Genomic DNA, 24904 nt, shown 5'->3' with positions numbered 1-24904 from the left:
ATGAGCAGAATGGTGTTTTCAAATATGTTTGAAAATACTCTAAATGTCTGCATGTCACGTTAGTTCTATTGAGAGCGAAACATGTCAGACTAGACGTGTAGGAAGAACTGCAGATGCTGGTTTAAACCAAAGACAGACACAAGAAGCAGGAGTAACAGTGGGTCAGACAGCATCTCTGGAGAAAAGGAATAGGTGACGTTTCGGGTTGAGACCCTTCTTCAGACTGAGAGTCAGGGGAAAGGGAAACGAGAGATATAGACGGTGATTTACAGAGAGGTATAGAACAAATGAATGAAAGATATTTCTAAAGATAACATGAGGCCACTGGTGCAACTGGCAGAGCTGCTGCCTTACATCACTGGAGACCGCGTTCAATCTTGACCTCGGTTACTAATTGCGTGGAGCTTGCATGTTCTCCATGTGACCGAATGGGTTTCATCTGGGTGCTCTGGTTTCCACCGACATCCCAAAGATGTGTGGGCTTGTAGGTCAATTGGCCTCTGTAAATGGCCTTGAGTGTGTTTGGTGCGGATGAAAAAGTGGGATAACATAGAATAAGTGATGAATGGTTGTCTTGGATCCGGTGAGCAGAATGGCCTGTTATTTTTTTTTTTAGATTTAGAGATACAGCGCGGAAACAGGCCCTTCGGCCCACAGAGTCCGTGCCGCCCAGCGATCCCCGCACATTAACACTATCCTACACACTAGGGACAATTTTTTACATTTACCCAGTCAATTAACCTACATACCTGTACGTCTTTGGAGTGTGGGATGAAACCGAAGATCTCGGAGAAAACCCACGCAGGTCACGGGGAGAACGTACAAACTCCGTACGGACGGCGCCCGTAGTCAGGGTCGAACCTGAGTCTCTGGCGCTGCATTCGCTGTAAAGCAGCAACTCTACCGCTGCGCCACCGTGCCACCGTTATAAGGCTGTATCTGTCTCTAAACTAAAAGTCAATTCCCTTTAAACGTGCTGAGTATTTCCATCATTTCCTCTTTGTACCTAGCTTTCCAGAATAGGTAGTAACTTTGATTTAGACTCTTTAAAAAAAAGGTATCTGTTTCATGTTAATTTGCTTCCATAAACACAACATATTAACTGGCACAATAACACCATTACATCAATCTGCATTATAGGACATTTTGTTCTGTAGCCTTTAATATAATTTTCCCGGAACACTGCTTCATGCATGTAAACAGATTTTTTAATCTATATAAAAATGTTATTGGATAGATCATATACAGACCTCAACACAAATTATCTCGGAGGCATGTTTTATTTGTTTTTAAATATAGTTTTATCATTGTCATGTTCTAAAGGTTGGGCTCAATGGACATTTTTAAACGCCTTGCAATATCCCCTCCCTTCTCACCCACCCACCCAAACCTTTGACTAATGAGCAGAAAGTTCACAAAGCTTGCAGGGAAAAAGGTGAACAGACAGTTTTCAGCATAGTGCCGAGTTAAGAGTTTAAAAACTGTGGGTAACTTCACAAGAAAAGGAAAATCGAAAACGTTTAACTGGAGGGACGAAGGCTCTGTATCCTAATTTAGGGCAGTTAGAACAAATCACAGAAATACGTAATTTACGTAGAATTTGTAACTTCATTATGCCTCACCATGGAGGTTTCACACTAAACATACGGCACTACTTTTTATTTTAAAAGAACATTTTCAAATAACTTCCGTCTAAAATAAACAACGTGTGCAGATTAGGAGAGGGAAAAGAAAGGGACAACAAATGTAAAATACGGTGCAATAATTGCTCTTATTTATAACAAGCCGCCTGCAAACAAGCGGCTCGCGTTTGGTGAGTGGTTCCCTGTGTGTAATAGTTGTACATGAATAATCATTCTGAATTTACAGGATATTTTGTACATCCGCTTTCATGAATCACAAAGTTTTTGATGGATGTGAAGATGCTACGTTTTGAAATAAAACCTGCGTCCAAACTAAATTTCTTCCTAAGATCACTAATACTGTACATTACAAAGAGATTCTGCAGAGCAAAATGGGACAGATTTCCTGAGGATTAAAAAAACCTCTTATACATCACAAAAATAAAAGAATGGATATCCTTATTGGTTATTTCACTAAAATGCAACCAACCCTGTGCTTCATTTTCCAACAAACGTCTTTCTCCTGCAGCAAGACCAATCTCACACAATAAGCCAAGGCAATCATGGTCTTATATTTGGGTTACCAAGGTCAGATTCCGTTTCGCGGGGCATGCATGTTAATACAGTGCATCTACATTGCTGTTCCGGGGCCGTTTAATTTTTTCAATGTTTTTGAGGATCATGTCATGTAACGTTACCTGTAGGGGAGGAAAAAAATGTAACGTTGTAAAATTTACAATTCCACTCTTCCTGGGAAAGGCCGTAACAGTCAGTCTCTCTTCAATCACGTGGCCTGGATTCAATTCAAAGCTCAGATAAAAATCAGCCAACATTAGTTTGGGCAATTTATCTTGGCATCATGTCTGGCACAGCAATTGTGGGTCGAAGGGCCTGTTCTTGCGCTATGCTTTTCTATGTTCTTTCCAAGTACAAGCCAGTGGATTTGAAACCAAAAGGGTTCATAGTTTGTCTCTCATACATAACGGTCAATCAGATTCTAGTGCGAGACATCCTCTTAAATCTTCTCTGCACTCTTTCCAACTTAATCCAAACTTAGATGAAAGGAGCTTCTCTCAAATAGAATACAATGAAATAGAACATAAAAACAGGGATGTAATGCTGAGGCTTTATAAGGCACTAGTCAGACCGCATTTGGAGTATTGTGAGCAGTTTTGGGCCCCATATCCGAGGAGGGATGTGCTGGCGTTGGAGAGTGTCCAGAGGAGGTTTATGTGAATGATCCCAGGAGTGATTGTGTTAACATACAATGAGCATTTGAAGGCACTGGGCCTGTATTCATTGGTTTATTAGAAGGAAGAGGGGAGGACCTCATTGAAACTTACTGCATAGTGAAAGGCCTGGATAGAGTGAATGTGGAGGGGATGTTTCCATTAATGGGAGGATCTAGGACCAGAGGCCATATTTCAGGATAAAAGGATGTACCTTTAGAAAGAATATAGGGAGGAATTTAATTTGTCAGAGGGTGGTGAATCTGTGGAATTCATTGTCACAGACGGTTATGGAGGCCAAGTCAATGGATATTTTTTAGTTGGAGATTAACAGTTTCTTGATTTTAAAAGTGTGTCAGAGGTTATGGGGAGGCGGCAGGAGAATGGGGTTGAGAGGGAAAATTGGATCAGCCATGATTGAATGGCGGAGTAAACTTGATGGTCTGAATGGCCCAATTCTGCTCTTAGAACTTATGAAATGGAATGGTTGCAACTCTAAACAATATGTGATAGGACATTAATTTAGGTTCACAGTATGAGGCTGCACTTGGGAGTACTGTGTTCAGCTTTGGTCCTCCTATATGAAAGATGCCATTAAGCTGGAAAAAGTACAGAGAACATTTACGAGGATGTTGTCAGGAATTGAGGGCCTGATCTTTAGTGCGAGGTTGGGCAGGCTAGGACTTTATACCTTGGAGCACAGGAGGCCGAGGGGTGATCTGATTGGAGATGCATAAAATCATGAGGGGAATAGGTAAGGTGAATGCGCAGTCTTTTTCCCAGGATAGGAGAATCAAAAACTAGAAGGCACAGGTTTAGGTGAGGGGGGGGGGGGGGGAATATTTAATCGGAACCTGAGGGGCAACTGTTTCAGAGGATTCTGCGAATATGGAACAACCTGCCAGAGGAGGTTGAGGCAGATACAACAACGATGTTTAAAAAGAACATTTGGACAGGTAAATGTATAGGAAAAATGTTAGAGGAATAAGGTCCAAATGTGGGCAAATGGTACTGGCTTAGAAGGGATATCTTGGTCAGCATGGATGGGTCGGGCTGAAGGACCTATTTCTGTACCGTGTGACTAGGACTCCAATTCGAAAGGTCCATGCTGGGAAATATGCAGAAATTCTCTTTATTCAATTCAGAACTAAAATTTTCCCTGCTGGTATGCAAAGCAATGATTCAAATCCTGGAAGTTTAGTACAAGATGAAATACATCGTTTGGCTCCCTAAAATGAAATGGGATAAATACAAGCATCTTAAAAAGTGCTTGTGCCATCAACAAAAAGAAAACTCCGACGTTTCCTGGTCCTTACTGAGCCAAGATACTTGACTGGATACATCAATGTTTTGTATGACTAACAGAAACTTATTTTGAAGAATCCCAACATTTAAAATCTGCCATTACTGACTACTGATGAGCCAGACTCAATTAATAATTGGTCTTGGATATTGTATTATACATCCCAACATGGCAAACCTTGGAGATTCTGATTCGGCATGGACATTGTGGGCCGAAGTGCCTATTTCTGTGCTTATACTATTCGAATAGAACACCTATCCTACTACACCATTAATATCCACATAAATATAATGGAAAGGAGGGACTTTGGATGTTAATAAAACATACAACAAGCTTACGGTTCCTGACAAACTCTGAGCGCTTCAACATTATTGAATCTTCTTACATAGTTCGCGTGGGAATTAGAATGCTCATGTATATCTCCAAAGATTCACAGGGAAATTTTCCATTCTGCAGTTTTGAAGGGAAACAAGAAGCCCACTTCAATTGCCACTTAGGAAATGCACGAATTAAGAATAAAACTAACGTGCAAGCAGATGTCTTTTCAACAAAAGTGAAGTCACAGGAGGTCCCTTTCCAACTAAAAACAAAAATTCTAAAAGTACAGCCTGAGATCAAAAACCAGAAGTGAGGTTGTTTTTTGTTTGTCTGGATCATTGTTGGTTTGGACTGAATTTATACTTACGTATTGATTTCTCAGCTCAGACACAATTAATCGAAGGCTGATGTATTCCTTTTCATCAATTTCTGATACAGTGCGACGATAATCTTCCTAAAATCAAAAACAGGCAAATTATTGTGCTAGTGATAGTTAAATCATTGGCCAATATTCAAAACTCTGGTTAGTGCTGAATCATTGCCATGTAGGGGAATCGAGAACCAGAGGACATAGGTTTAAGGTGAGGGGTGGAAGATTTAATAGGAACCTGAGGGGTAACTTTTTTTACACAAAGGGTGGTGGATATATGGAACGAACTGCCGGAGGAGATAGTTGAGGCAGGTACTATTGCAACGTTTAAGAAACATTTAGACAGGTACATGGATAGGACAGGTTTAGAGGGATGTTGGCCAAATCGGACTAGTGTAGATGGAACATGTTGGCAGGTGTGGGCAAGTTGGGCCGAATGGACTGTTTCCATGCTGTAAGATTCTATGTCCGTGGAGGGAATGGACAAATGACGTTTCGGGACAGGTCCCTTCTTCAGACTGATGTATATTCATTTTCCTCCACAGTTACTGACTGACCTGTCGAGTTCCTCCATCATTTTGATTTTGCTCAAGGTTCCAGCATCTGCAGTCCCGTTGTATCACCACTGACACTATTCTTAATGTGTAAAGGGAAACTCAGAAATAGTTTTGAGAGCACAAAATTTGAAATATGGATTTCAGGAAACAATTGGCACCTAGTATTTAGATTCAATAATTCGGGTAAATTGTTGTGAGAAATCCAGCAAGAGGGGATGTTTAAGTAGGGAAGCGTTGGATCATTTCAATAGATTTGTATAAAAGAATACTCAACACCATGTATTTTGGTCACATTGTTACAACAAAAAATATTAATATTAATATTCAATGTTCATATTCATTAATTCATTCATTCTACGTCCAACGTGTTCTTGGCACTCGTTGTTAGTTTTGGCGAGTCAAGTTGAAATAGAGCTGATTCCACTTACCACATGGGGATACTTAGCTACTTTGGACACCAGTTTTGCTCTTGTAATGTAATATCTGAAAGAAAGCACCATGCTTTAGAAGTTTAAAGAATCAGAGACTGAGTGTGATTTACTTCCATAAAATTTAAAGGATGGTAATTCTTGTTATACTTAGAACATTAATATTCTCTGTAGTGCTAATGTTTTTTTTTTTAATGTCAGAAATCATTTTTTTTAAACAGCTTTCCATGTATTCAGTTTGAGCTGGTGCTGCTGTTTTTTTAAAAAACAAGTCAGAAATCAAAAAATGTAATCAACTTTCCATTTGAGCTTGTTCTCTGAAATGTTTCAGCTAAAAGAGAAACATGGATGCTTTCAGGTACTGATTTTACATCAAGATTTGTATTTACCTGGAGATTTGGTCCAAATACGAAGCAGCTTCACTTTCAACTGTTCGAAGTTCTGCAACGGTCTCTTCCTGCAATTGTGTGGGAGAATGAAAAATTTAAAAAATGTAGCAACAACCAAGGTACTGTGGCAGAAAAGTTTGTGGGAAGCATCTCGACATCACGTGCCAGGTATCCAACGTTGTTTTGAAGGAGTAGTCGCCATCGATTCCCTGAGAAAATATTCATTTCAAAATGGAAGGTTGACTATAATATTCTGCCCAAGTTCCAAGACCATCCATTCCCAGCTGACAATTCACTGGCCCGACCCAGCAAAAATAATCACCCCGAAAAGCAAAATGCAAACTTAACAAGGCTTCATAAAATAAGTAAATTACAATCTAAAGTACTGGACACATTAAAATTTCTCACCTGAATAGAAACACCAAAATTGTTGCCATCTTCTATCCTCGGTATCAACAGCTGAACCCACATTTTAACCTAAAGTGGTTAATAAAATGAATTTCATTTGTGTAAAATAGAATTATTAAACAGCTGCACAAACATTTACAGGAAGCTCAGATAACAACAGTTAAAAAAACCCACTTCCTGTCTGCTGCCCTGATTATTTTATTCGGTGCAGTTTCACCGTATGACATGTGGAGAATAAAAATAGAACAAAATGTTAACTTGGCGTTGCTGACGTTATTATATGCCAACAGCTGGTCTAGGATTTTTAATTTAGTCAGAACTGAGGAAAGAACAAGATGGTGAGGAGTTTTCTGGTCAGCTTAATAAATTTTATTCATTCGCAGGCTGCTAGAAAGTCAAATAAACAGTAGGTCAAGCCTTTGTTACTTATATTTCTCTAGAGTTTACAGTATTAAACAACCACAAACTCACGAGAGCAGGATTTTCTCAACTGGCGGGAAATTCTCACTAGTGGGACTGTGTTCAGTTTCACCTGAGGCACGAGGGAGCAGGCCAAAGTCACAAACAGATGTTGGATTAAACATTGCCAATTACTAATACCCTTTCCTCTTCCCAAAACACCCCAGTCCCCCAGCTCATTTCCCATCCTCCATTCATTCCTCTTACATCCCCAAGTCCCATATTTCTCATTTATCCCCCCTCTTTCTCCTCTAACACCCCCTCCAGCTTTACACTTCACTCCTTCTCTCTCCACCTGACACCCTTCTATCTCCTTCTCACCTCTACTTACTCCAACCCATCTGCCAATCACCCCTCCCTCAGCTGTATCACTCACCTCACCTCCACATCTCTTTTTTCACTCCATCTGTCTGAAGAAGGGCCCTGACCCAAAATGTGATCTGTCCGTTCCCTCCACAGATACCGAAGAAGGGTCTCGGCTGAAAAGTCATCTAATCCTTTTCTCCAGAGATGCTATCTGACCCGCTGAGTTACTCCAGCTTTTTGTGTCTATCGTCGGTTTAAACAAGCATCTGCAGTTCCTCCTACACATATTGCCTGACCCGCTGCGTTCCTCCAGCACTTTATGTCACGTTGGATTAAAGCTTTTGACCTGGTTGCAACCCACAGGAAGTTTCACAATTTATCACTTACTGTATTGCATTTCTCCATAAGTGTCCTGATTTCTGGTTTTATTTTCTCAATCATCTCCACGAGTTGCTGGTTGCTCTTGAGCATTCCATTCGGCATGATAAACACTTTTGTACCTGTAATTGCAATGTTAATTAGACCATTTGCTCAAGCAGAAAGGGGAAAAAATAAAAAATCAGGGTATAATGCAATGCAATATAGGATGGTCTCAACCCAGAACGTCACCTATCCATGTTCTCCAGAGATGCTGCCTGATCTTGTGAGTTACTCCAGCACTTTGCGTCCTCCAGTTGCAATTTCAACTTTAATTTCAAATTCTAAGCGTGTTTTGTTGAATGCATTAAAAAAATTGCAATACTGCAAATCGATTAACAAAGATGCAGTTTCTTAACAATGGAACCAAAAATCCGGGAATCTAGGGGCAGTTGATGAGAATTCAGGGCGCGGAAAAAAAGAGATTAATGTAGGATGGACTTGGTGGGCCAAAGGACTTATTTTATCTGCTGAAGAATTCTATGACTAACAAGCAGCCATATGAACTTCCAGAAATCATATTTTGGAGCTGGATTTCAAACATTGATCAAAAATAGCCTTAATCAGTGCAGAGGAAACATTCTTTCTTGCATCTCAGGAGTGTGCTGTGTTGTAATTTCTTGACTTACACTAACACTTATACAAATCTGTAGGAACTGAGATGGAGGTCTCAATCAGTTTAATTCTCCAGTCATAAGACAATGTCCCATCTCCATAAATTCTATACAACAACACACCGTTCTCATTTGATCCCAATATGAAAATGAGATAACATGGTGACAACGTCAAACCGTAGAGGCAAGGGTTTAGATAACGTGTAACCTGGACTCGAGAGATAAAACAGTCTTATCTCAAAAGAATTGTACCCAAAGCAAACTGCAATAGAGTTGGTTAGAATTAAAAATAAACAATCACTCAGTCTTTTAACTTGGTATTTAGAATTTATTTTACAACTTGACAATTTTATAGTACAACCCAGTGCTTTCTTTGTGACAAACGGCCTGACGGCACCTCTAACGTGACACATATGTTTATTAATCGTGCTTACCCAATGAAGTGAATGAATTGGAACATTTATTTGTTTAGACTACGAGCTCAGTTATTATACTACAAGTTAAAGTGTTCCCAACATTGGATATGTTGGGGAAAAAACTGTTGATAAACATGGCCTAATTTTTAATTGATGTGCATTCCAGCACCCTTTTGTCCACAAAAAAAAGCACTGATAAGATAAATGATCATTTAGAACAAATCCTGAGGGAGTTATCGATATTACACAATTGTAAAGTTGTGCATGCAAATTAAAACCAGCTCAGTGAAATACTGGGCGAGAGGAGAATTGCAATGAAATTACCGAATGCAGTGTTTTAAAACAAGTGCAAAAGGTGAACATAATAAAATGGAGCAAGCACAACTTCAGCGAGATGTGGATGGATCTGCCCTGGGAACACGTCACAGGTAGCTGTTACAGAACAATTGACTGCCTTTAAGGAAGGCAAGTGGAGAAAATTCCAGAGCTTCCAAGATGACCATAGAGATACAGAGGAAGTTAAACCGACTAAAAGCAACTGCTCATGATAAGTGTAAATACATCCAACAACCCAAAAATAAGTGAAAATTAATATAAGAGAAACAAAGAGAACATAGGAGAAAATATTAGCTGCCAATAGAAACTGAAATACAAAGGTATTTTGAAGGCAAATAAATAGTAAAAGATCAGGTAGTTCATGGGGAAGCAGGTCCTAGTAAGAACAAAATTGTAACATGTTTATCTTTTTAGTTTAGGTTAGAGATATATTGCGCGGAACAGGCTCTTCGGCCCACTGAGTCCGTGCTGACTAGTAACCCCCGCATATTAACACTACACACACCAGGGACAATTTTTACATTTACATCAAGCCAATTAACCTACAAACCTGTACGTCTTTGGAGTGTGAACATCTCGGAGAAAACCCATGCAGGTCATGGGGAGAACGTACAAACTCCGTAGGGACAGCACCCCTAGTCAGGATTGAACCCGGGGTTTCAGGCACTGTAAGGCAGTAGCTCTACTGCTACGCCACCGTGCCACCCCTGTTCATGGATGTGTTTCCTACCTTGTTCATGGATGCTGAGGGCACGATTTAAGGCACTAAATGAATAATTTGCAACTATCTTCACAATCAGAGGAGACTTCCAAAACAATATCGAGGAAGATAGTTGAAATACTAGGTTAAAAACATATTATGGATGGGTTAGAAAACGGGCTAAATTTAAAGTGGATAATCCACCAGGACCGAACAAGGTGCATCTGAGGATTTTTAGCAAAGAATGGGAGGAAATAGGGGAGCAACCAGAGGGCATAGGTTTTGAGGTGAAAGGGGAAAGATTTCATAGGAATCTGAGGGGTAACTTTTTCACACAAAGGGTGGGTGTATGGAATGAGTTGCCGGAGGAGGTAGTTGAGGCCGGGACTATTGCGACGTTTAAGAAGCAGTTAGACAGGTACATGGAAAGGACAGGTTTAGTGGGATATGGGCCAAACACAGGCAAGTGGGACTCGTGTAGAAAGGGCATATTGGTTGGTGTAGGCAAGTTAGGCCGAAGGGCCTGTTTCCACACTGTATGATTCTATTACTCTAAATCAGAGGCACTGGTCCAACCACTCCATGGACTAACTGCGGAAAGCCAGGACAGATTGAGAGTATTTTTTGATGAGGCAACAGGTAAAGTAGATGAGAGTAATGTAGAAAATGCAACGTACATGGACTTGCAGCAGGCTTTCAAGGTCAGTTGTCACATGTACCAATTAAGGTACATTGAAATTTGAATTTCCATACAGCCATACTAAGAAAAAAGCAACAAGCTTCCTCTTCATACAATATATAATAGATTTGTAAGCAAAGCTGATGCACACGGCATATCAGAGACATTGGACATGGACACTAATTTGGCTAACTAACAGAAGCAGAGCGTCATGGAGAATTAATGTTTGTTTTAGACTGGGGAATGGTGAACCGTGATGTTTACATGGCTTGGCCAAATCCTCCCTCTCCCAGCCCCCCCTTCTCCGAAATAGGTAGCGTGGGCCAAGATTTTACAGCAAACATTCATTATGTAATAAATGTATAATTAGTGAATAAACATGTCAAGATCTCCGAATTATTAACTGACATTGCAATATGGTATCACACAAAGCCACCTCCTCCTTTTTATGGAGGGAATGATGAAACCGTTGCTTTAATTGTTAAGATTCTTCAAACTAGAAGAAACTGAGCATTTGGATAGCAGTAACGGGATCATTCCGAGTCAGCATGGATTTACGAAGGGGAAATCATGCTTGACAAATCTACTGGAATTTTTTGAGGATGTAACTAGGAAAATTGACAAGGGAGAGTCAGTGGATGTGGTGTACCTCGACTTTCAGAAAGCCTTCGACAAGGTCCCACATAGGAGATTAGTGGGCAAAATTAGGGCACATGGTATTGGGGGTAGGGTACTGACATGGATAGAAAATTGGTTGACAGACAGAAAGCAAAGAGTGGGGATAAATGGGTCCCTTTCGGAATGGCAGGCAGTGACCAGTGGGGTACCGCAAGGTTCGGTGCTGGGACCCCAGCTATTTACGATATACATTAATGACTTAGACGAAGGGATTAAAAGTACCATTAGCAAATTTGCAGATGATACTAAGTTGGGGGGTAGTGTGAATTGTGAGGAAGATGCAATAAGGCTGCAGGGTGACTTGGACAGGTTGTGTGAGTGGGCGGATACATGGCAGATGCAGTTTAATGTAGATAAGTGTGAGGTTATTCACTTTGGAAGTAAGAATAGAAAGGCAGATTATTATCTGAATGGTGTCAAGTTAGGAGGAGGGGGAGTTCAACGAGATCTGGGTGTCCTAGTGCATCAGTCAATGAAAGGAAGCATGCAGGTACAGCAGGCAGTGAAGAAAGCCAATGGAATGTTGGCCTTCGTAACAAGAGGAGTTGAGTATAGGAGCAAAGAGGTCCTTCTACAGTTGTACCGGGCCCTGGTGAGACCGCACCTGGAGTACTGTGTGCAGTTTTGGTCTCCAAATTTGAGGAAGGATATTCTTGCTATGGAGGGCGTGCAGCGTAGGTTCACTAGGTTAATTCCCGGAATGGCGGGACTGTCGTATGTTGAAAGGCTGGAGCGATTGGGCTTGTATAAACTGGAATTTAGAAGGATGAGGGGGGATCTTATTGAAACATATAAGATAATTAGGGGATTGGACACATTAGAGGCAGATAACATGTTCCCAATGTTGGGGGAGTCCAGAACAAGGGGCCACAGTTTAAGAATAAGGGGTAGGCCATTTAGAACGGAGATGAGGAAGAACTTTTTCAGTCAGAGGGTGGTGAAGGTGTGGAATTCTCTGCCTCAGAAGGCAGTGGAGGCCAGTTCGTTGGATGCTTTCGAGAGCTGGATAGAGCTCTTAAAGATAGCGGAGTGAGGGGGTATGGGGAGAAGGCAGGAACGGGGTACTGATTGAGAGTGATCAGCCATGATCGCATTGAATGGCGGTGCTGGCTCGAAGGGCTGAATGGCCTACTCCTGCACCTATTGTCTATTGTCTATAATTTTCTTGTAAGTTAATAGTCTGCAATCAAGAAAGATATCCATGGAATTTAGAAGAACTGTGTAATCGTTATATTTCAGATGCTGCACCAAGGATAAATAGTATGTGTTCCCGTAGGCTACAAAGCTTAGTTTAGTTTAGAGATACAGCGCGGAAACAGGCCTTTCAGCCCACCGAGTCCGCGCCGACCAGCGATCCCCGCACATTAACACTATCCTACACACAGAAGGGACAATTTACATTTATACCAAGCCAATTAACCTACAAACCTGTACGTCTTTGGAGTGTGGGGGGAAACGGAAGATCTAGGAGAAAATCCAAGCGGTCACGGGGAGAACATACAAACTCCGTACAGGCGGCACCCACAGTTGGGATCGATCCCGGATCTCTGGCGTTGCAAGTGCTGTAAGGCAGCAACTCTACCGCTGTCCATTAGTATTCCAACAAAAGGAAAAGATTGCATACCAAGATTCATTGGCCCAGAATGCCATCAATAGAAGGGCAAGTACTGTCGCACTGGCCAATGCTGGTAACAAAATTTCATACGCAAGTTAAGGTTAGAATGCAGAGATCCTTAAAATATTGACATGCAGGGGCAAATCTCTTCTTTGAATGTGAACTAAATGGGTAATAAGAGAACTCTACGCATGTGGTCTGCACACATCATTACATGACACGCCGTAGAAATGTTGCGATGGAGGTTCAAGGCGAACAACCCGGGACTTTATTTCTGGGCAAGCGCCAGTTTAGGAAACTTGAAATGCTCAGTATCAGGAAGAGTGCCTTCTCTAAAGGAAGATGGAAGCCATTCCAGAAAGATAAACAATATCTTGAGAACTAGCAAAAACGGACATAGAAGAAACTATTTGAACTGAGATGAGGCAGGCAGGAGAGATTAAACTGAGGGAGTGAAAACAGATCCAGTTAAAATTACATTTAAGAATTGAGCAAAAGAATGATTTGTACAGGGAAATGTATGTAAAATTACTTTGATGATGAGAAATTTGCAGGAAAATTCCAATATAATGGGACGGGTGTACAAAATATATGATAATTTGGCATTAAAATATGTGAAATTAGAAACTAATATCTCAACGTGATGTGGTTTAACACTAACTGAATTTCAGTTGCAAGCTAAGCAGGAATAAAAATGAATAAAGCAGTTGTGCTTTTGGGAAGGGCAGGTAGTGCGCGGAGATGTGTTTGATGCATAAAGACCAATGCTGACACGTTAAATAGTGCCTTCTGTTGACGGTTTAAAGATGAAAGATAAAACAATGGATTATTAAATTTAATCCCATGCAAGGAAAACAGATTAAAAAAGGCAGAGAAACTTGCAGGAACAGCAGAATTATTCTGAGAGAATTTAAATAATGTTCTTATTGAATTGGGACAGGTAGAAATAGGTGAAAGGTCATAAGTGATAGGAGCAGAATTAGGCCATTCGGCCCATCAAGTCTACTCCGCCATTCAATCATGGCTGATCTATCTCTCCCTCCTAACCCCATTCTCCTGCCCATAACTCCTGACACACATACTAATGAAATAATCTATCTATCTCTGCCTTAAAAATATCCATTGACTTGGCCTCCACAGCCTGCTGTGGAAAATAATCCCACAGATTAACCATTCTCTGACTAAAGAAATTCCTCTTCATCACCTTCCTAAAGGAACATCCTTTAATTCTGAGGCTATGACCTCTACCCTGAGACTCTCCTACTAGTGAAAACATCCTCTCCACATCCACTCTACCCAAGCCATTCACTATTCTGTACGTTTCAATTAGGTCCGCCCTCATTTTTCTGAACTCCAGCGAGTACAGGCCCAGTGCTGTCAAACCCTCATCATAAGATCGTAAGTGATAGGAGCAGAATTAGGCCATTTGGCGCATCAAGAAATACATAGGACAAAAAAATCAGACAATATTGGCAGCTTCCTCCCTAAACTGATAATTCCTCACATTGCTTCTTCCTCTTTGTTATCAAGCTTCTGAACGATCCTTCCATAAGCCAGGATATTGCCCTACCCCATTGAAGACATTGGACGTTTGTCTATGGAACTGATGCGCTGCGATGCTGAGAACTATATTCTGTACTCTGTATCTTCCCCGTGGCTCTATCTATTGTACTTGAGTTTGACTTGAATGAATTCATGTATGGTATATTTGATCTGTTTGGATAGCATGCAGGACAAAGCTTTTCATTGTACCTTGCTACATGGGACAATAATAAACCTGAACCTTTCTAACCTATCTGCAGATATCTGTGGGGTTAAATATTTTAATAATCCTTTTTACCTTTATCTTTGGACTGTTAACCGATTAATTTTTCAAAAGATTATCAGCATTAATTATCAACAATGGTCCTTATCGTAACATGCATCTCCTCCCTTGCATTAAATATCCTTCCCAAAAATCTATACCCCGGCCTGATTGCAAGCATGTATAGTCTATCCACTGTCTGGATAGCGCGCAACAAAAAGCTTTTCACTGTGCCTCGATACGCACGATGATAATAAACTAAACTGCAACTAAACTTGCTTGTACTCAAGGCATTGTGAGCATTTGAAACGACCTTGTCTACGGTCCCTCACACAACAGCTTCTGCTATTGTAGACCACAGAGCTCAGGGAGATTAGTTGGGGTAGGTAGGGGACAGGGAACGTCAGCCCCCTCCAGAAACACTGAAGCAGCCGTGACCCTCCGGCTAAGGGCTATTTCAGTGTGCGACGCCCACGCTGCTCACACACCTCTGCATCCATTCTGGAGAACCAGGACCTTAGATACGTGCTCCAAGTATTACATCAAAATGGGTTTACAACAAGTCTATTCCAGAGTGCACAAAAATGTCGAACAAAGCGATAGATTCTCCAGCCCAATGCATTTCAACAGGTTGCATTCTTAGCAATAACCAATCCTACCTTAACTTTTCTCAATACAATTTCAATAAGCAATAAAGAAACAATATGTAAACATGCACAAGTGCATACAGGAATTCTACACTATTACGTGGTGGGGGCGACAGAAGTAGAGGTTTGAAGAATGAAAACGAGGTGCTAAAAATATCTGCAAGCCAGACTGTGGAGAGGGCGTTAACAGGCCAGGTTCACAATGAACTTGCATCAAACGTGAGAGATTTCGCTTTTGCAGAGGTCTGAGGAACTCCTGGAAAAAGATGATTTTAGACTCCATCTTTTTCGTGGTTTTCACTACGATCAGCAATATCGTTCTTTAAATTCTGTACTACTGAAACACTTTGGATACTTAAAGATTTAACCATTTGTAAGAACAGCAACAGAAAAATGAAAAAACACGCATTTTACATGCAAGTTTTCAATACCTGGGCAATTGGTTTCACCGTCTTCCAGTTTTCTCTTCTTAATGTTGGGCTGAAATTAAATAAATATTTAAAGTCAAATCACAAGATTAAGGAAGGAGTAAGTGGAAAGTGAAACTAAAAAGTATTCTGGTTAACAAGGCTATGGGATTTGAAACAAATGCTTATGTACCCTAAAAAGTTAGAAATAATAATAATTTTAATACAAGCAAACAAAAAGACAAGTACAGACATAACTGTTTTCACTTAAATAAGAGTAGCAGCAGCCATTCGGATTCTGAAGCCATAGGATTAGCACTAACTTAGTTTAGAGATACAACAACGAAACAGGCCCTTCGGCCCACCGAGTTCACTCTGACCAATGGTCACCCATTCACACTTATTCTTTGTCATCCCACTTTCTCATCCACTTCCTACACACACGGGGCAATTTTACAATAGGCGAATAACCTGCAAACCCACACCTCCTTGGAGTGTGGAAGGAAACTGGAGCACATGGAGGAAACCCACACAGTCGCAGGGAGACCATGCAAACTTCACACAGACAGTACTCGAGGTCAGGATCAAACCCAAGTCCCTGGCGCTGAGGCAGCAGCTCCACTACTTTGCCATCCTTGAAGGTAATCTTGAAGCTCAGCAGCATTTTCCTGCTCCAAACCCGTTGTATTCCAAGAATATCCAGAAATCTGCTGATTTACTTTGAGTACATTCAATTATCAGTTTCCAACACCACTGGGCCAGAAGATTCTGCAGTTTTAATATACTTGGACGCATTTTCCAGTGTCACATTTACAGTCTGCTGCCAATTGGTATTCAGGCCAATATAATAGTGAGTGGCTACTCGAAACTATTTTAAACACTTCTTAAACTAGAACACAAATTGTTTAAACACAATATAATTTATGCTCAGCACCAGATAATCATTTCACAGCTCGCACTATAAAAGGTATTATTAAATTAACCCAAAGACACACCTGTCAGATTAAACCTCATAGATTTAGTAAATCCAATAGTTTTGGCAACGATAGATGGAAACTTGTGTTGGACTTCTAAATTGCTTGTGCATTTTGCCAAGTTTGTGACGAAAATGGTCAGAGATGTTCGACTGTAGACAGGCTCCAAATGTCTCCAAGTCAGTTTCAGTATTTTTCCTCCCTTCTTCATGACCTTTCCCTGTTGTTCTGACACTGGTCTGCTGCCTGTTCCTCACCCCCTCTCTGCAATCCATCACGGACCAATACACTTTCTGTGATCCCATTACTCCTCCCATATCCTTCTGCCTTCAACGTTTTAATCTTTTAATTATTACAGCCTTCTGGATATATATTTTTTCAGTTATTCTTTGTTACCTCCATTTTATTCTATTTGTTCTTTCTTCCCTCTTGACTTAGAAAAGCTTTTCCATTCAGACAGCACGAGAAAGGTTCCCAATGTGATGAACACTGTTTACAACAATTACTTATCATTTATAACACATGGAATCGCAAAGCATACTTCTTAGGAAGATTACTGTATAATTTATGTCCTCAATAGAATTTACATTTCCAAATCCATTTCTGCAAATAGGTTGAGTTTAGTTTATTGCCACATGTACCGAGGTACAGCGACAAACCTTTGTTGCGTGCTAACCAGTCAGCAGAAAGACAGTACATGATTACAATCGAGCCATCAAGTGTACAGATACATGATAAAGGAAATAACGTGAATAACGTTTAGTGCAAGATAAAGTCCAGTAAAGTCTGATCAAATTTCGTCCGAGGGTCTCCAATGAGGTAGATATTAGCTCAGGACTGCTCTCCAGTTGTTAGTAGGATGGTTCAGTTGCCTGATAACAGATGGGAAGAAACTGTCCCTGAATTTGGAGGTGTGGGTTTTCACCCACCTTTTGCCCAGTGGGAGAGGGGAAAAGAGGGAGTGGCCAGGGTGCGACTCATCCTTGATTAGGTTTGTACACTTCCTTAACTTTGCTCTGGAACGGTGTGGAATATCTTGACTTGCATGGTAAGGAATGTAGTCTCCAAGGTAGATAGAAATATACCAAGTACTTGCCTCAAACACAAACAACTGAGGGGTAAAATATATTTTCACTGATGGCTTACAATGTGTAATATTTGGACTGGTCTGAAGCTTGTTGAAACGCCAAATAGTTTTAGTTTCCATTACACCTGGTCCAGAATTATGTTAAAGCAGTTACAACATCCCAAAATGTTTCAAAAGGAACAATGAGTTAACAGAAACTATATTTATTCCTACTCGTCTGAAGACTAGATCAGTTGAAGTCAAGTGTGCTGCATTTGGTGTTCACAGTGTAGTCTCCTCTACATTTGAGAAACCAAACGCAGATTAGGTGATGGATTTACAGAACACCAGTGATCAGTCTGCAGGGTGACCCCGAGCCCCCCTCTGCCCACAGCTTTAATTCCTCGTTCCACCCAGCAGTTTGTTGACATCTTTACTGTTACAACGAGAACCAATACAGGCTTGAGGAAAAGCATCTCATCCTCTGCTTGGGCACATAGCAATCTTCTGGACTTAATATGTAATCCCACAACTTCGTGTAACTAGACGTCTGTCTATCAGCTGTCCACCTGTGATATTGGCTCACCTTGTTTGTTGTGTTCTACTGCCTTCCCCCCTCTGAGAATAGAGGCCATGTTCTGCCCAGCACACCTCCCTGTTCTGCATTTCACAACATCTACATTCTTTAATCTGTTTTCCTTTGTTTATGTTCTCACTCTCTAACTGCCCTCATTCATTCAACGACCAGATAACCTGAAGAAGGGTCTCAACCTGAAACTTTATCCATTCCGTCTCTCCAGAGATGCTGCCTGTCTGAGTTACTCCAGCATTGTGTGGCTGACTTCGGTGTAAACTAGCATCTGCAGTTCCTTCCCAAAGATAACCAAAGATAACTTAGTTTTACCACATCAAAGACAACCTCCTTCTCCACCCTCCCTGCAGTTTAAGATTGCTCTGGTCGCTTTCCCAGTTCTGATGAAGGATCGTCAACCTGAAACATTAGCTCGGTTTCTCTTCCCACAGATGCTGCCTGACCTAATGAGTGTGTCGACCATTTTCTGCTTTTATTTCAGTTGAAAGTTTGCCTGCTACTTTTTCCACTGTTAGAAAACCATGAAAAAAATATGACATTAGTATGGCCCCACGAGAAATCCCAAAGATCATAGTTTAGTTTCTAAATTCCTGCTAATCTCATGTTTATTAAATATAGACCTATGAAGCACAATAAACTCTGGTTGGGTTGACCTCAAAACTAAAATATTAAATACACAAAGAATCTTTGAGTTACAGCATTAATTTGAAAGTTAAGACTGCATCCCAAAAGATAGCTCCATACCAGTTTACCAGCTGTAAAGCAGCCAGATAACTAGAAATTCTATGAGATTTGCAGACAGCACTAATCGAGATTACAAGAAAGCTGCATATGTTGATGTTGATGATTGTCGGTAATTGGTGGTTTGTAACATTTCACGGTTTCCACAAGAAACATTCATTCACTGTGTCAGGCAGCCAACATTTTTATCCCAGGGCAGATAAAACTTTACTATAGTAGATATCCAGCTTAGCTATGCTAGACACAACTTTTTACTAACTACTCACTAAAAAGGTATAAAATCTTCAATCACAAAACTAAAACATCAGGAAGATAAAGTCTTGCTTTTGCTTTGTCAAAGCAAACAACTAGGATATTACATGTTAATTTTGCAAGCTTTGAAGACGGTTTGCTATTTCCTTCAGTACACAGTTATGGTAACAATCCCAAGATAACTCGTGCATTCTCTCACTGAAGTACTCACTGCACTGTCCAAGCCATCATGACTGTTGGAGATTATTATAGGTTCTGGCACCGGCAGGTTGAGCTCTGAGTGAATGGTTGCCAAATCAGAAATGTTCGAGAGAGGTTCCTAGAGAGAATTATCTTACGGTTATTTAAGTGATATTTTATAATACCAGCTACAAATTCAAAGGCTCCACACAAAATCCATGAAAGTAAGGACCACAACTAGTTACACGTCAGCACTTTCATGGATTAGTTATATTGCCCAATTCAAATTATTGCACAATTGGAGCACACAAACAATTGGTGGGAACACAGTTTATTCATTAAGTAACAGAAATTTCAACTGAAAACTACCGGGGAAATAAAGAAGATTGGATTTCTACAGCACACTCACAATTTCGGGAAGCACTTAATAAGTAGTCACAATTGTAAACACTGCAGTCAATTTGCATACTGAAAAGGCACACAGGGTGAGGGAGGAAAGATAATGGAGAGAGGGAAAAGTTTTAATAGGCCGCCTGAACCTACCTGATCTCCCAGTTGCTAAACCCTTTAATTCTGCTTCCCATTCCCACACAGACCTTTCTGTCCTTGGTCTCCTCCATTTAGTGAGGCTAAATGGAAATAGTAGGAACAGCATCTCATATTTCACTTGGGCAGCTTGCAGCCCAGTGGTATTCTGTCTCTCTCTATCCTTCCCCCACCAAAGTCGCACCAACTTCTCGTTTTCACCCAACAGCTACCAATGGCCCGTTTCCTTTATCATTGTTACTTTTTTGCATATCTTTCATCATTCATTGTCCTTTATCTCTCTACATCATCATCCATACCTCTCGTTTCCCTTATTCCTAAGTAGTCTGAAGGAGGGTCTCGAACCGAAACGTCACCATTCCTTCTCTCCAGAGATGCTGCCTGTCCCGCTGAGTTATTTCATCTTTTTGTGTCTATCTAAAGTTTTCATAGGAACCCGAGTTGCAACTTTTTCATGCGGAGAGTGTTGACTACATGAAATGAGCTGCCAGAGGAAGTAGTTGATGCAAGTACAACAACATTAAAAATACATTTTGACAAACGGTTTTGAGTAATATGGGCCAAATGTAGGCAAATGGGACGTATGGTTGGAGTGTCTTGGTCGGCATGAACGAGTTAGGCTGAAAGGCCACCTCGTGATTATGATCTTGACATATATTCGTCAAAATGACAGTGGCTGGAATAGATATTCTCTCCAGTGTCCTGGAGGTAATTTGCCGTGAAATCGTGTCATGGGATCTGTCACACCCAGAGAGCGCGAGCAGATAGAGCCTTGATTTCATTCAACATTGGCACCTTAGGCCTTGCAACACATTCACAATCCAACATTAAAATGTCAGCCTTTGTTGATGTAGGTGTCAGGAGTGGAGTTTATATTGAATGGGCTTAAACAGACACAAATCCGTCATACATGGGAAACAAATGCCACACAAAGCAATAACTTAATCAAGCTCATATTCCCACGGAAATAGTAATACAAAATGAACATGGATCAGCAATTTAGAACAACACCACTGTCGCCCGAATCCCTCTCAACTATCGCCCCACAATTGAAGACGTACACACCCCCAACAAATATTTGTGAATCGTACCTTCAGAAAACTATCTAGTTCCAACAGCTTCTTTGGAAAGAAACTTGCAACTAAGTCTTCGGCCTACAGTGCACATTTAAAATGGAAATAAGTACATTAGTTTACTTTTTAATAAATAGTGTTACATGATCAATGCACCTGCAACTGACAGTAGATATCAGCAATTTATCAGTAAAATCTGATTTTATTCAGTTCATTAATTTGCAGGTACAATAGCTGTAAAAATAGGCCATCATATTCAGGAGGTTAGTATTTAAAACAATACAGGTAATACTGCTATAACGTGATAGTTGCGTTCCTAGGAAATCCTGTGTTATAAAAATTTGATTTATATAGACAATTGTTTCAATGGGTTCAGGGCAAGCGTTTCAGACATGCAATAAGTTGTTTTCCTGAACGATTTCCAAAAATATAGGTCTTTCAATATCAAGTTTATTTTTATTACTGCAAGCTAAAAATACTAAATAATGTACGTGGCATTGTTTATTGCAGAATCATAGCACAAATGTCAATAGAAGTGATTGCTTGTCACCTGCAATCAAACCGACAGACAGTGTTTTTCAGTGTCTGATTACTGCAGGGAGGTTACATGGAAATAAGTTTTTTTTAAATCCCATTTGTTGTTTAGTTCAAAACAGCCTTTTTTCTTCTTGTCAATTTGCAATGTAATTTTTAAATGGTTCGCATGATCCTGATCAAAATCCATGTAATAATCAATACAAATAGTGTTCCTTAATTCATCACTGGCGCTATATCCAATTTTTTATGGAACGCATTACAGCAGAACAAGCTGTAGTTATTGTTCTCCAGGTAGAACAAGAAACCTTAAAGGCCAGAAACTAGCAAATCTATAAATGTAAGTAAAGGAAAATTCATAGTATAAAAACAATAAACAAATAAGTGATGAAACAGCTCTGCAGTTTGTGTTTCCAACTCATCTCCTGATAAACAAAGCGATTGTTTACTTACTTCAGCAGTGACTCGCTCCCTAAAGGCATCAACCTAACCAGAGAAAAAGAAGAGATATTTTATAAAGCTTTAATTTGTAACTTATATCACAATATTGTTCAGATTTTCAAACAGGAGACCAACAATCAGATTACTGACAATCATCTATCAAACTTCTGTCAATCTGGCATCACTTTTTCTTGGATCTGTTGAGGAAAACTACCAGTTTTGCCTGGGGGGGGGGGGGGGGGGGGGGGAGGGGGGGAGGGAGGAAAGCAATACCGCTCAGGACCACAATGAAGGGGTGACTGAAGACTCAAGATCTGCCAGCAGATTAACCAAAGATCTGAAAACACAAGCTCATGTCGAAACTAAAAGCTGTCACCGCTCTACCACAAAATATGCCAAATCTCACAATGTTAAAAACAAACATGCTTCGGAACACAAGATGAAGCTGTTTTGATAGTTTGCTGAAATTACTTCTAAAATATATAAAAGCTGAAATGTTTTATGATTGACAGGCCATTGAAAAAGCATCGATCAGCTAAACAGTTGTTATATTGCTACAGAATACCAAACACATATAAATCTACACAATACAATCCAGTTTCATTACAAATGCTAATGGTGAAGCAACAAAATGACACTACGGGCAGTGTGTATAAATTTAAAAGGGGATACAAGGAACTACAGGTGCTAGTTTACAAAAAAAAGGCACAAAATGCTGGAGTAACTCAGACCGGGCAGCATCTCTAGAGAAAATGGATAGATGATGTTTCGGGACGGGACCCTTCATCAGAATTGAAATGTCAATTCAATAGGTATCACGTACCAATGTTCTCTATAAATTAAATTTGTTTGAAAAGGAAAGATTTCAAACAAGTTAAAAGGTTATAGATTATTTGGGTTAATGATACAGATCCTGCCCTGAGTTCGTCCAGCCGATGTTATTTGCTCCAAATTCCAGCATCTGCAGTCTCTTGTGTCTCCTTTGGGTTTATAATGTCTGATACTGTAAAATGCTAGGGTGTGGTACCAGGAACTTATTGTTTCCCCTAAATTATTGGTGGGGATGACAGGGCCACACGGCATGAGCCAGGCCCTTCAGCCCACCATGTCCATATTGACCATCAGGTTTCTATCAATACTAACCCATTTAACAGCCTAGGCATGGACGTTATAAGAACTTTTCCGGAATGTTTCAAATGTGCCTCCAGCGTCCACTTAGGCAGCACTGCTGCGATACCAAATGCTCAGCGTGTGAAAAAATTCTTCCTTATCCTTTCTGAACCTCTTACTCACTTATCTTTCCCCTTTTGGGATTAAATTCCATTTGCCTTTGCTCTACCCATCTTATCAACTAATCAATTTCATTCCGTAGTCTGCACTGTCTCTATCAACACCTCCACTAACTCTAAATCATCTGCAAATTTACTAAATCATTGAGCTAGGCACATCAATGCTCCTCCCATCATGACTCATATAACTCCATCAGTAGCCTTTGGTCATTTCCCAATGTATTTGTGCCAGAATCCCTGAAATTTATTTTTGCTATTTTTTCCAAAATTCTTTATTGGAATTATTAGTCACATTTTTATATTTATCTTAAATTCAGGCTTTCAACTGCCTTCACTTTTGACAATTCCCAACTTAACCTTTAGCTTATTCATTTCAATACACAGAGCTCCATCACCCCCATCAAGCAATAGAGCAGTTAACTATCACAACAGAATCATCGATTCATTTGCTTCATCATAGATCAATCTTTGTATTCTGATAACAGAAAGGTATTGCTGAAATTAACAAGGAATTTATATTTCTGAAAAATATCAGCTGGTATTAACTCAATAATACCTGTCACCTTTGTTTTTAATTATTCCTGCCTTCATTGTCAGAGGCCCTCACTTTAACTATTTCCTCTATATGTTAAAATTTCTTTAAAGTTTCCAATTCTGATGAAATTTGATCTAACCAAAATTCCCCAGAGATGCTGACTGACCTGCTCAGTATTTTCAGCAATTAGCTTTCGATCCATTGTATGAATGTCTCAGCAAGAAGTCAACACTTCGAGCCTGTAAGATGCAACAACTTAACGTTTATGGAAATGATTTAACAAACTTTACGTGGGGATTGGGTGTTGCAATAAGCAGAAATCATAGTCCGAGGAGGAAATATCTCAGGAGGGAGATCTAATCAGTGAGGTGAAAGAAAAGTGGAAAAAAGTCCTATTCTAATGAGGCTTCCCTGCATTTACGGGGGGGTTGGAACACATTTGATCCCAAGAGCAAGTTGACAGTAGGTTGGCTTAAGTAAGCACAATGGAGAACATTCTGAGATTGTGCCGGGCATTCCCCTGCCAATAGGTTCAGAGCCTCTGATGGTGCAAACCAGAGGCCTCGCTCCTGACAGCACAGCCACATACCGGCTCGCTCAGGTACAGGCCGCTGACGCCGGCTGGTGACCCCAGCCTGGCGGCTGGAGGGGGAGACGGGCCGAGCCTGCAGCTTTCCCCAGCCGAGGCCCGGCCCGGACGCCGGGGGAAGGATGGAGGATCATAATGAGATCAAACCACGCGTGGAGCCGGCCCGGGTCCAAAGCCAGGGGGGGAGAGGAGATGGGGTGAGGGATCCCCCGGCTAGCTCGGCCCAGGAGTGGGTGGGGTGAGGATGGGGTGCAGTGTGATGTGCTGGGGCCGCCCGGGCCGTTACCTTGATCTTAAGCGCATTGTCCAGCTTCAGCATCCCCGACATGTTGCAAACGCCGCGATCCTGCGGCGGGCGCGGGAGGATGACGTCACGTGCGCCACGGGTCG

At 40.7% G+C, this 24904-nt stretch overlaps 1 protein-coding gene across 1 annotated transcript; it reads right to left on the bottom strand.

The window, feature by feature from the left end:
- Positions 1 to 884: 884 nt before the first annotated feature.
- Positions 885 to 24889, bottom strand: psme3 (proteasome activator subunit 3). Its single transcript, XM_078424688.1, has 11 exons — positions 24801 to 24889; positions 22114 to 22146; positions 21145 to 21207; positions 19539 to 19646; positions 15727 to 15775; positions 7777 to 7889; positions 6625 to 6693; positions 6217 to 6284; positions 5828 to 5882; positions 4840 to 4926; positions 885 to 2320 (listed from the first exon to the last, which is right to left on the bottom strand). Exons 1-11 carry the CDS (start codon positions 24840 to 24842, stop codon positions 2240 to 2242), a joined length of 768 nt encoding a protein of 255 aa, XP_078280814.1. The 5' UTR covers positions 24843 to 24889; the 3' UTR covers positions 885 to 2239.
- Positions 24890 to 24904: the final 15 nt, after the last annotated feature.

This window comes from Rhinoraja longicauda, chromosome 29 (assembly GCF_053455715.1).
Source record: "Rhinoraja longicauda isolate Sanriku21f chromosome 29, sRhiLon1.1, whole genome shotgun sequence".
NCBI lineage: Eukaryota > Metazoa > Chordata > Chondrichthyes > Rajiformes > Arhynchobatidae > Rhinoraja > Rhinoraja longicauda.
Note: the sequence above shows the minus strand (reverse complement) of the source record. Positions and strands in the feature narration are given on the sequence as shown.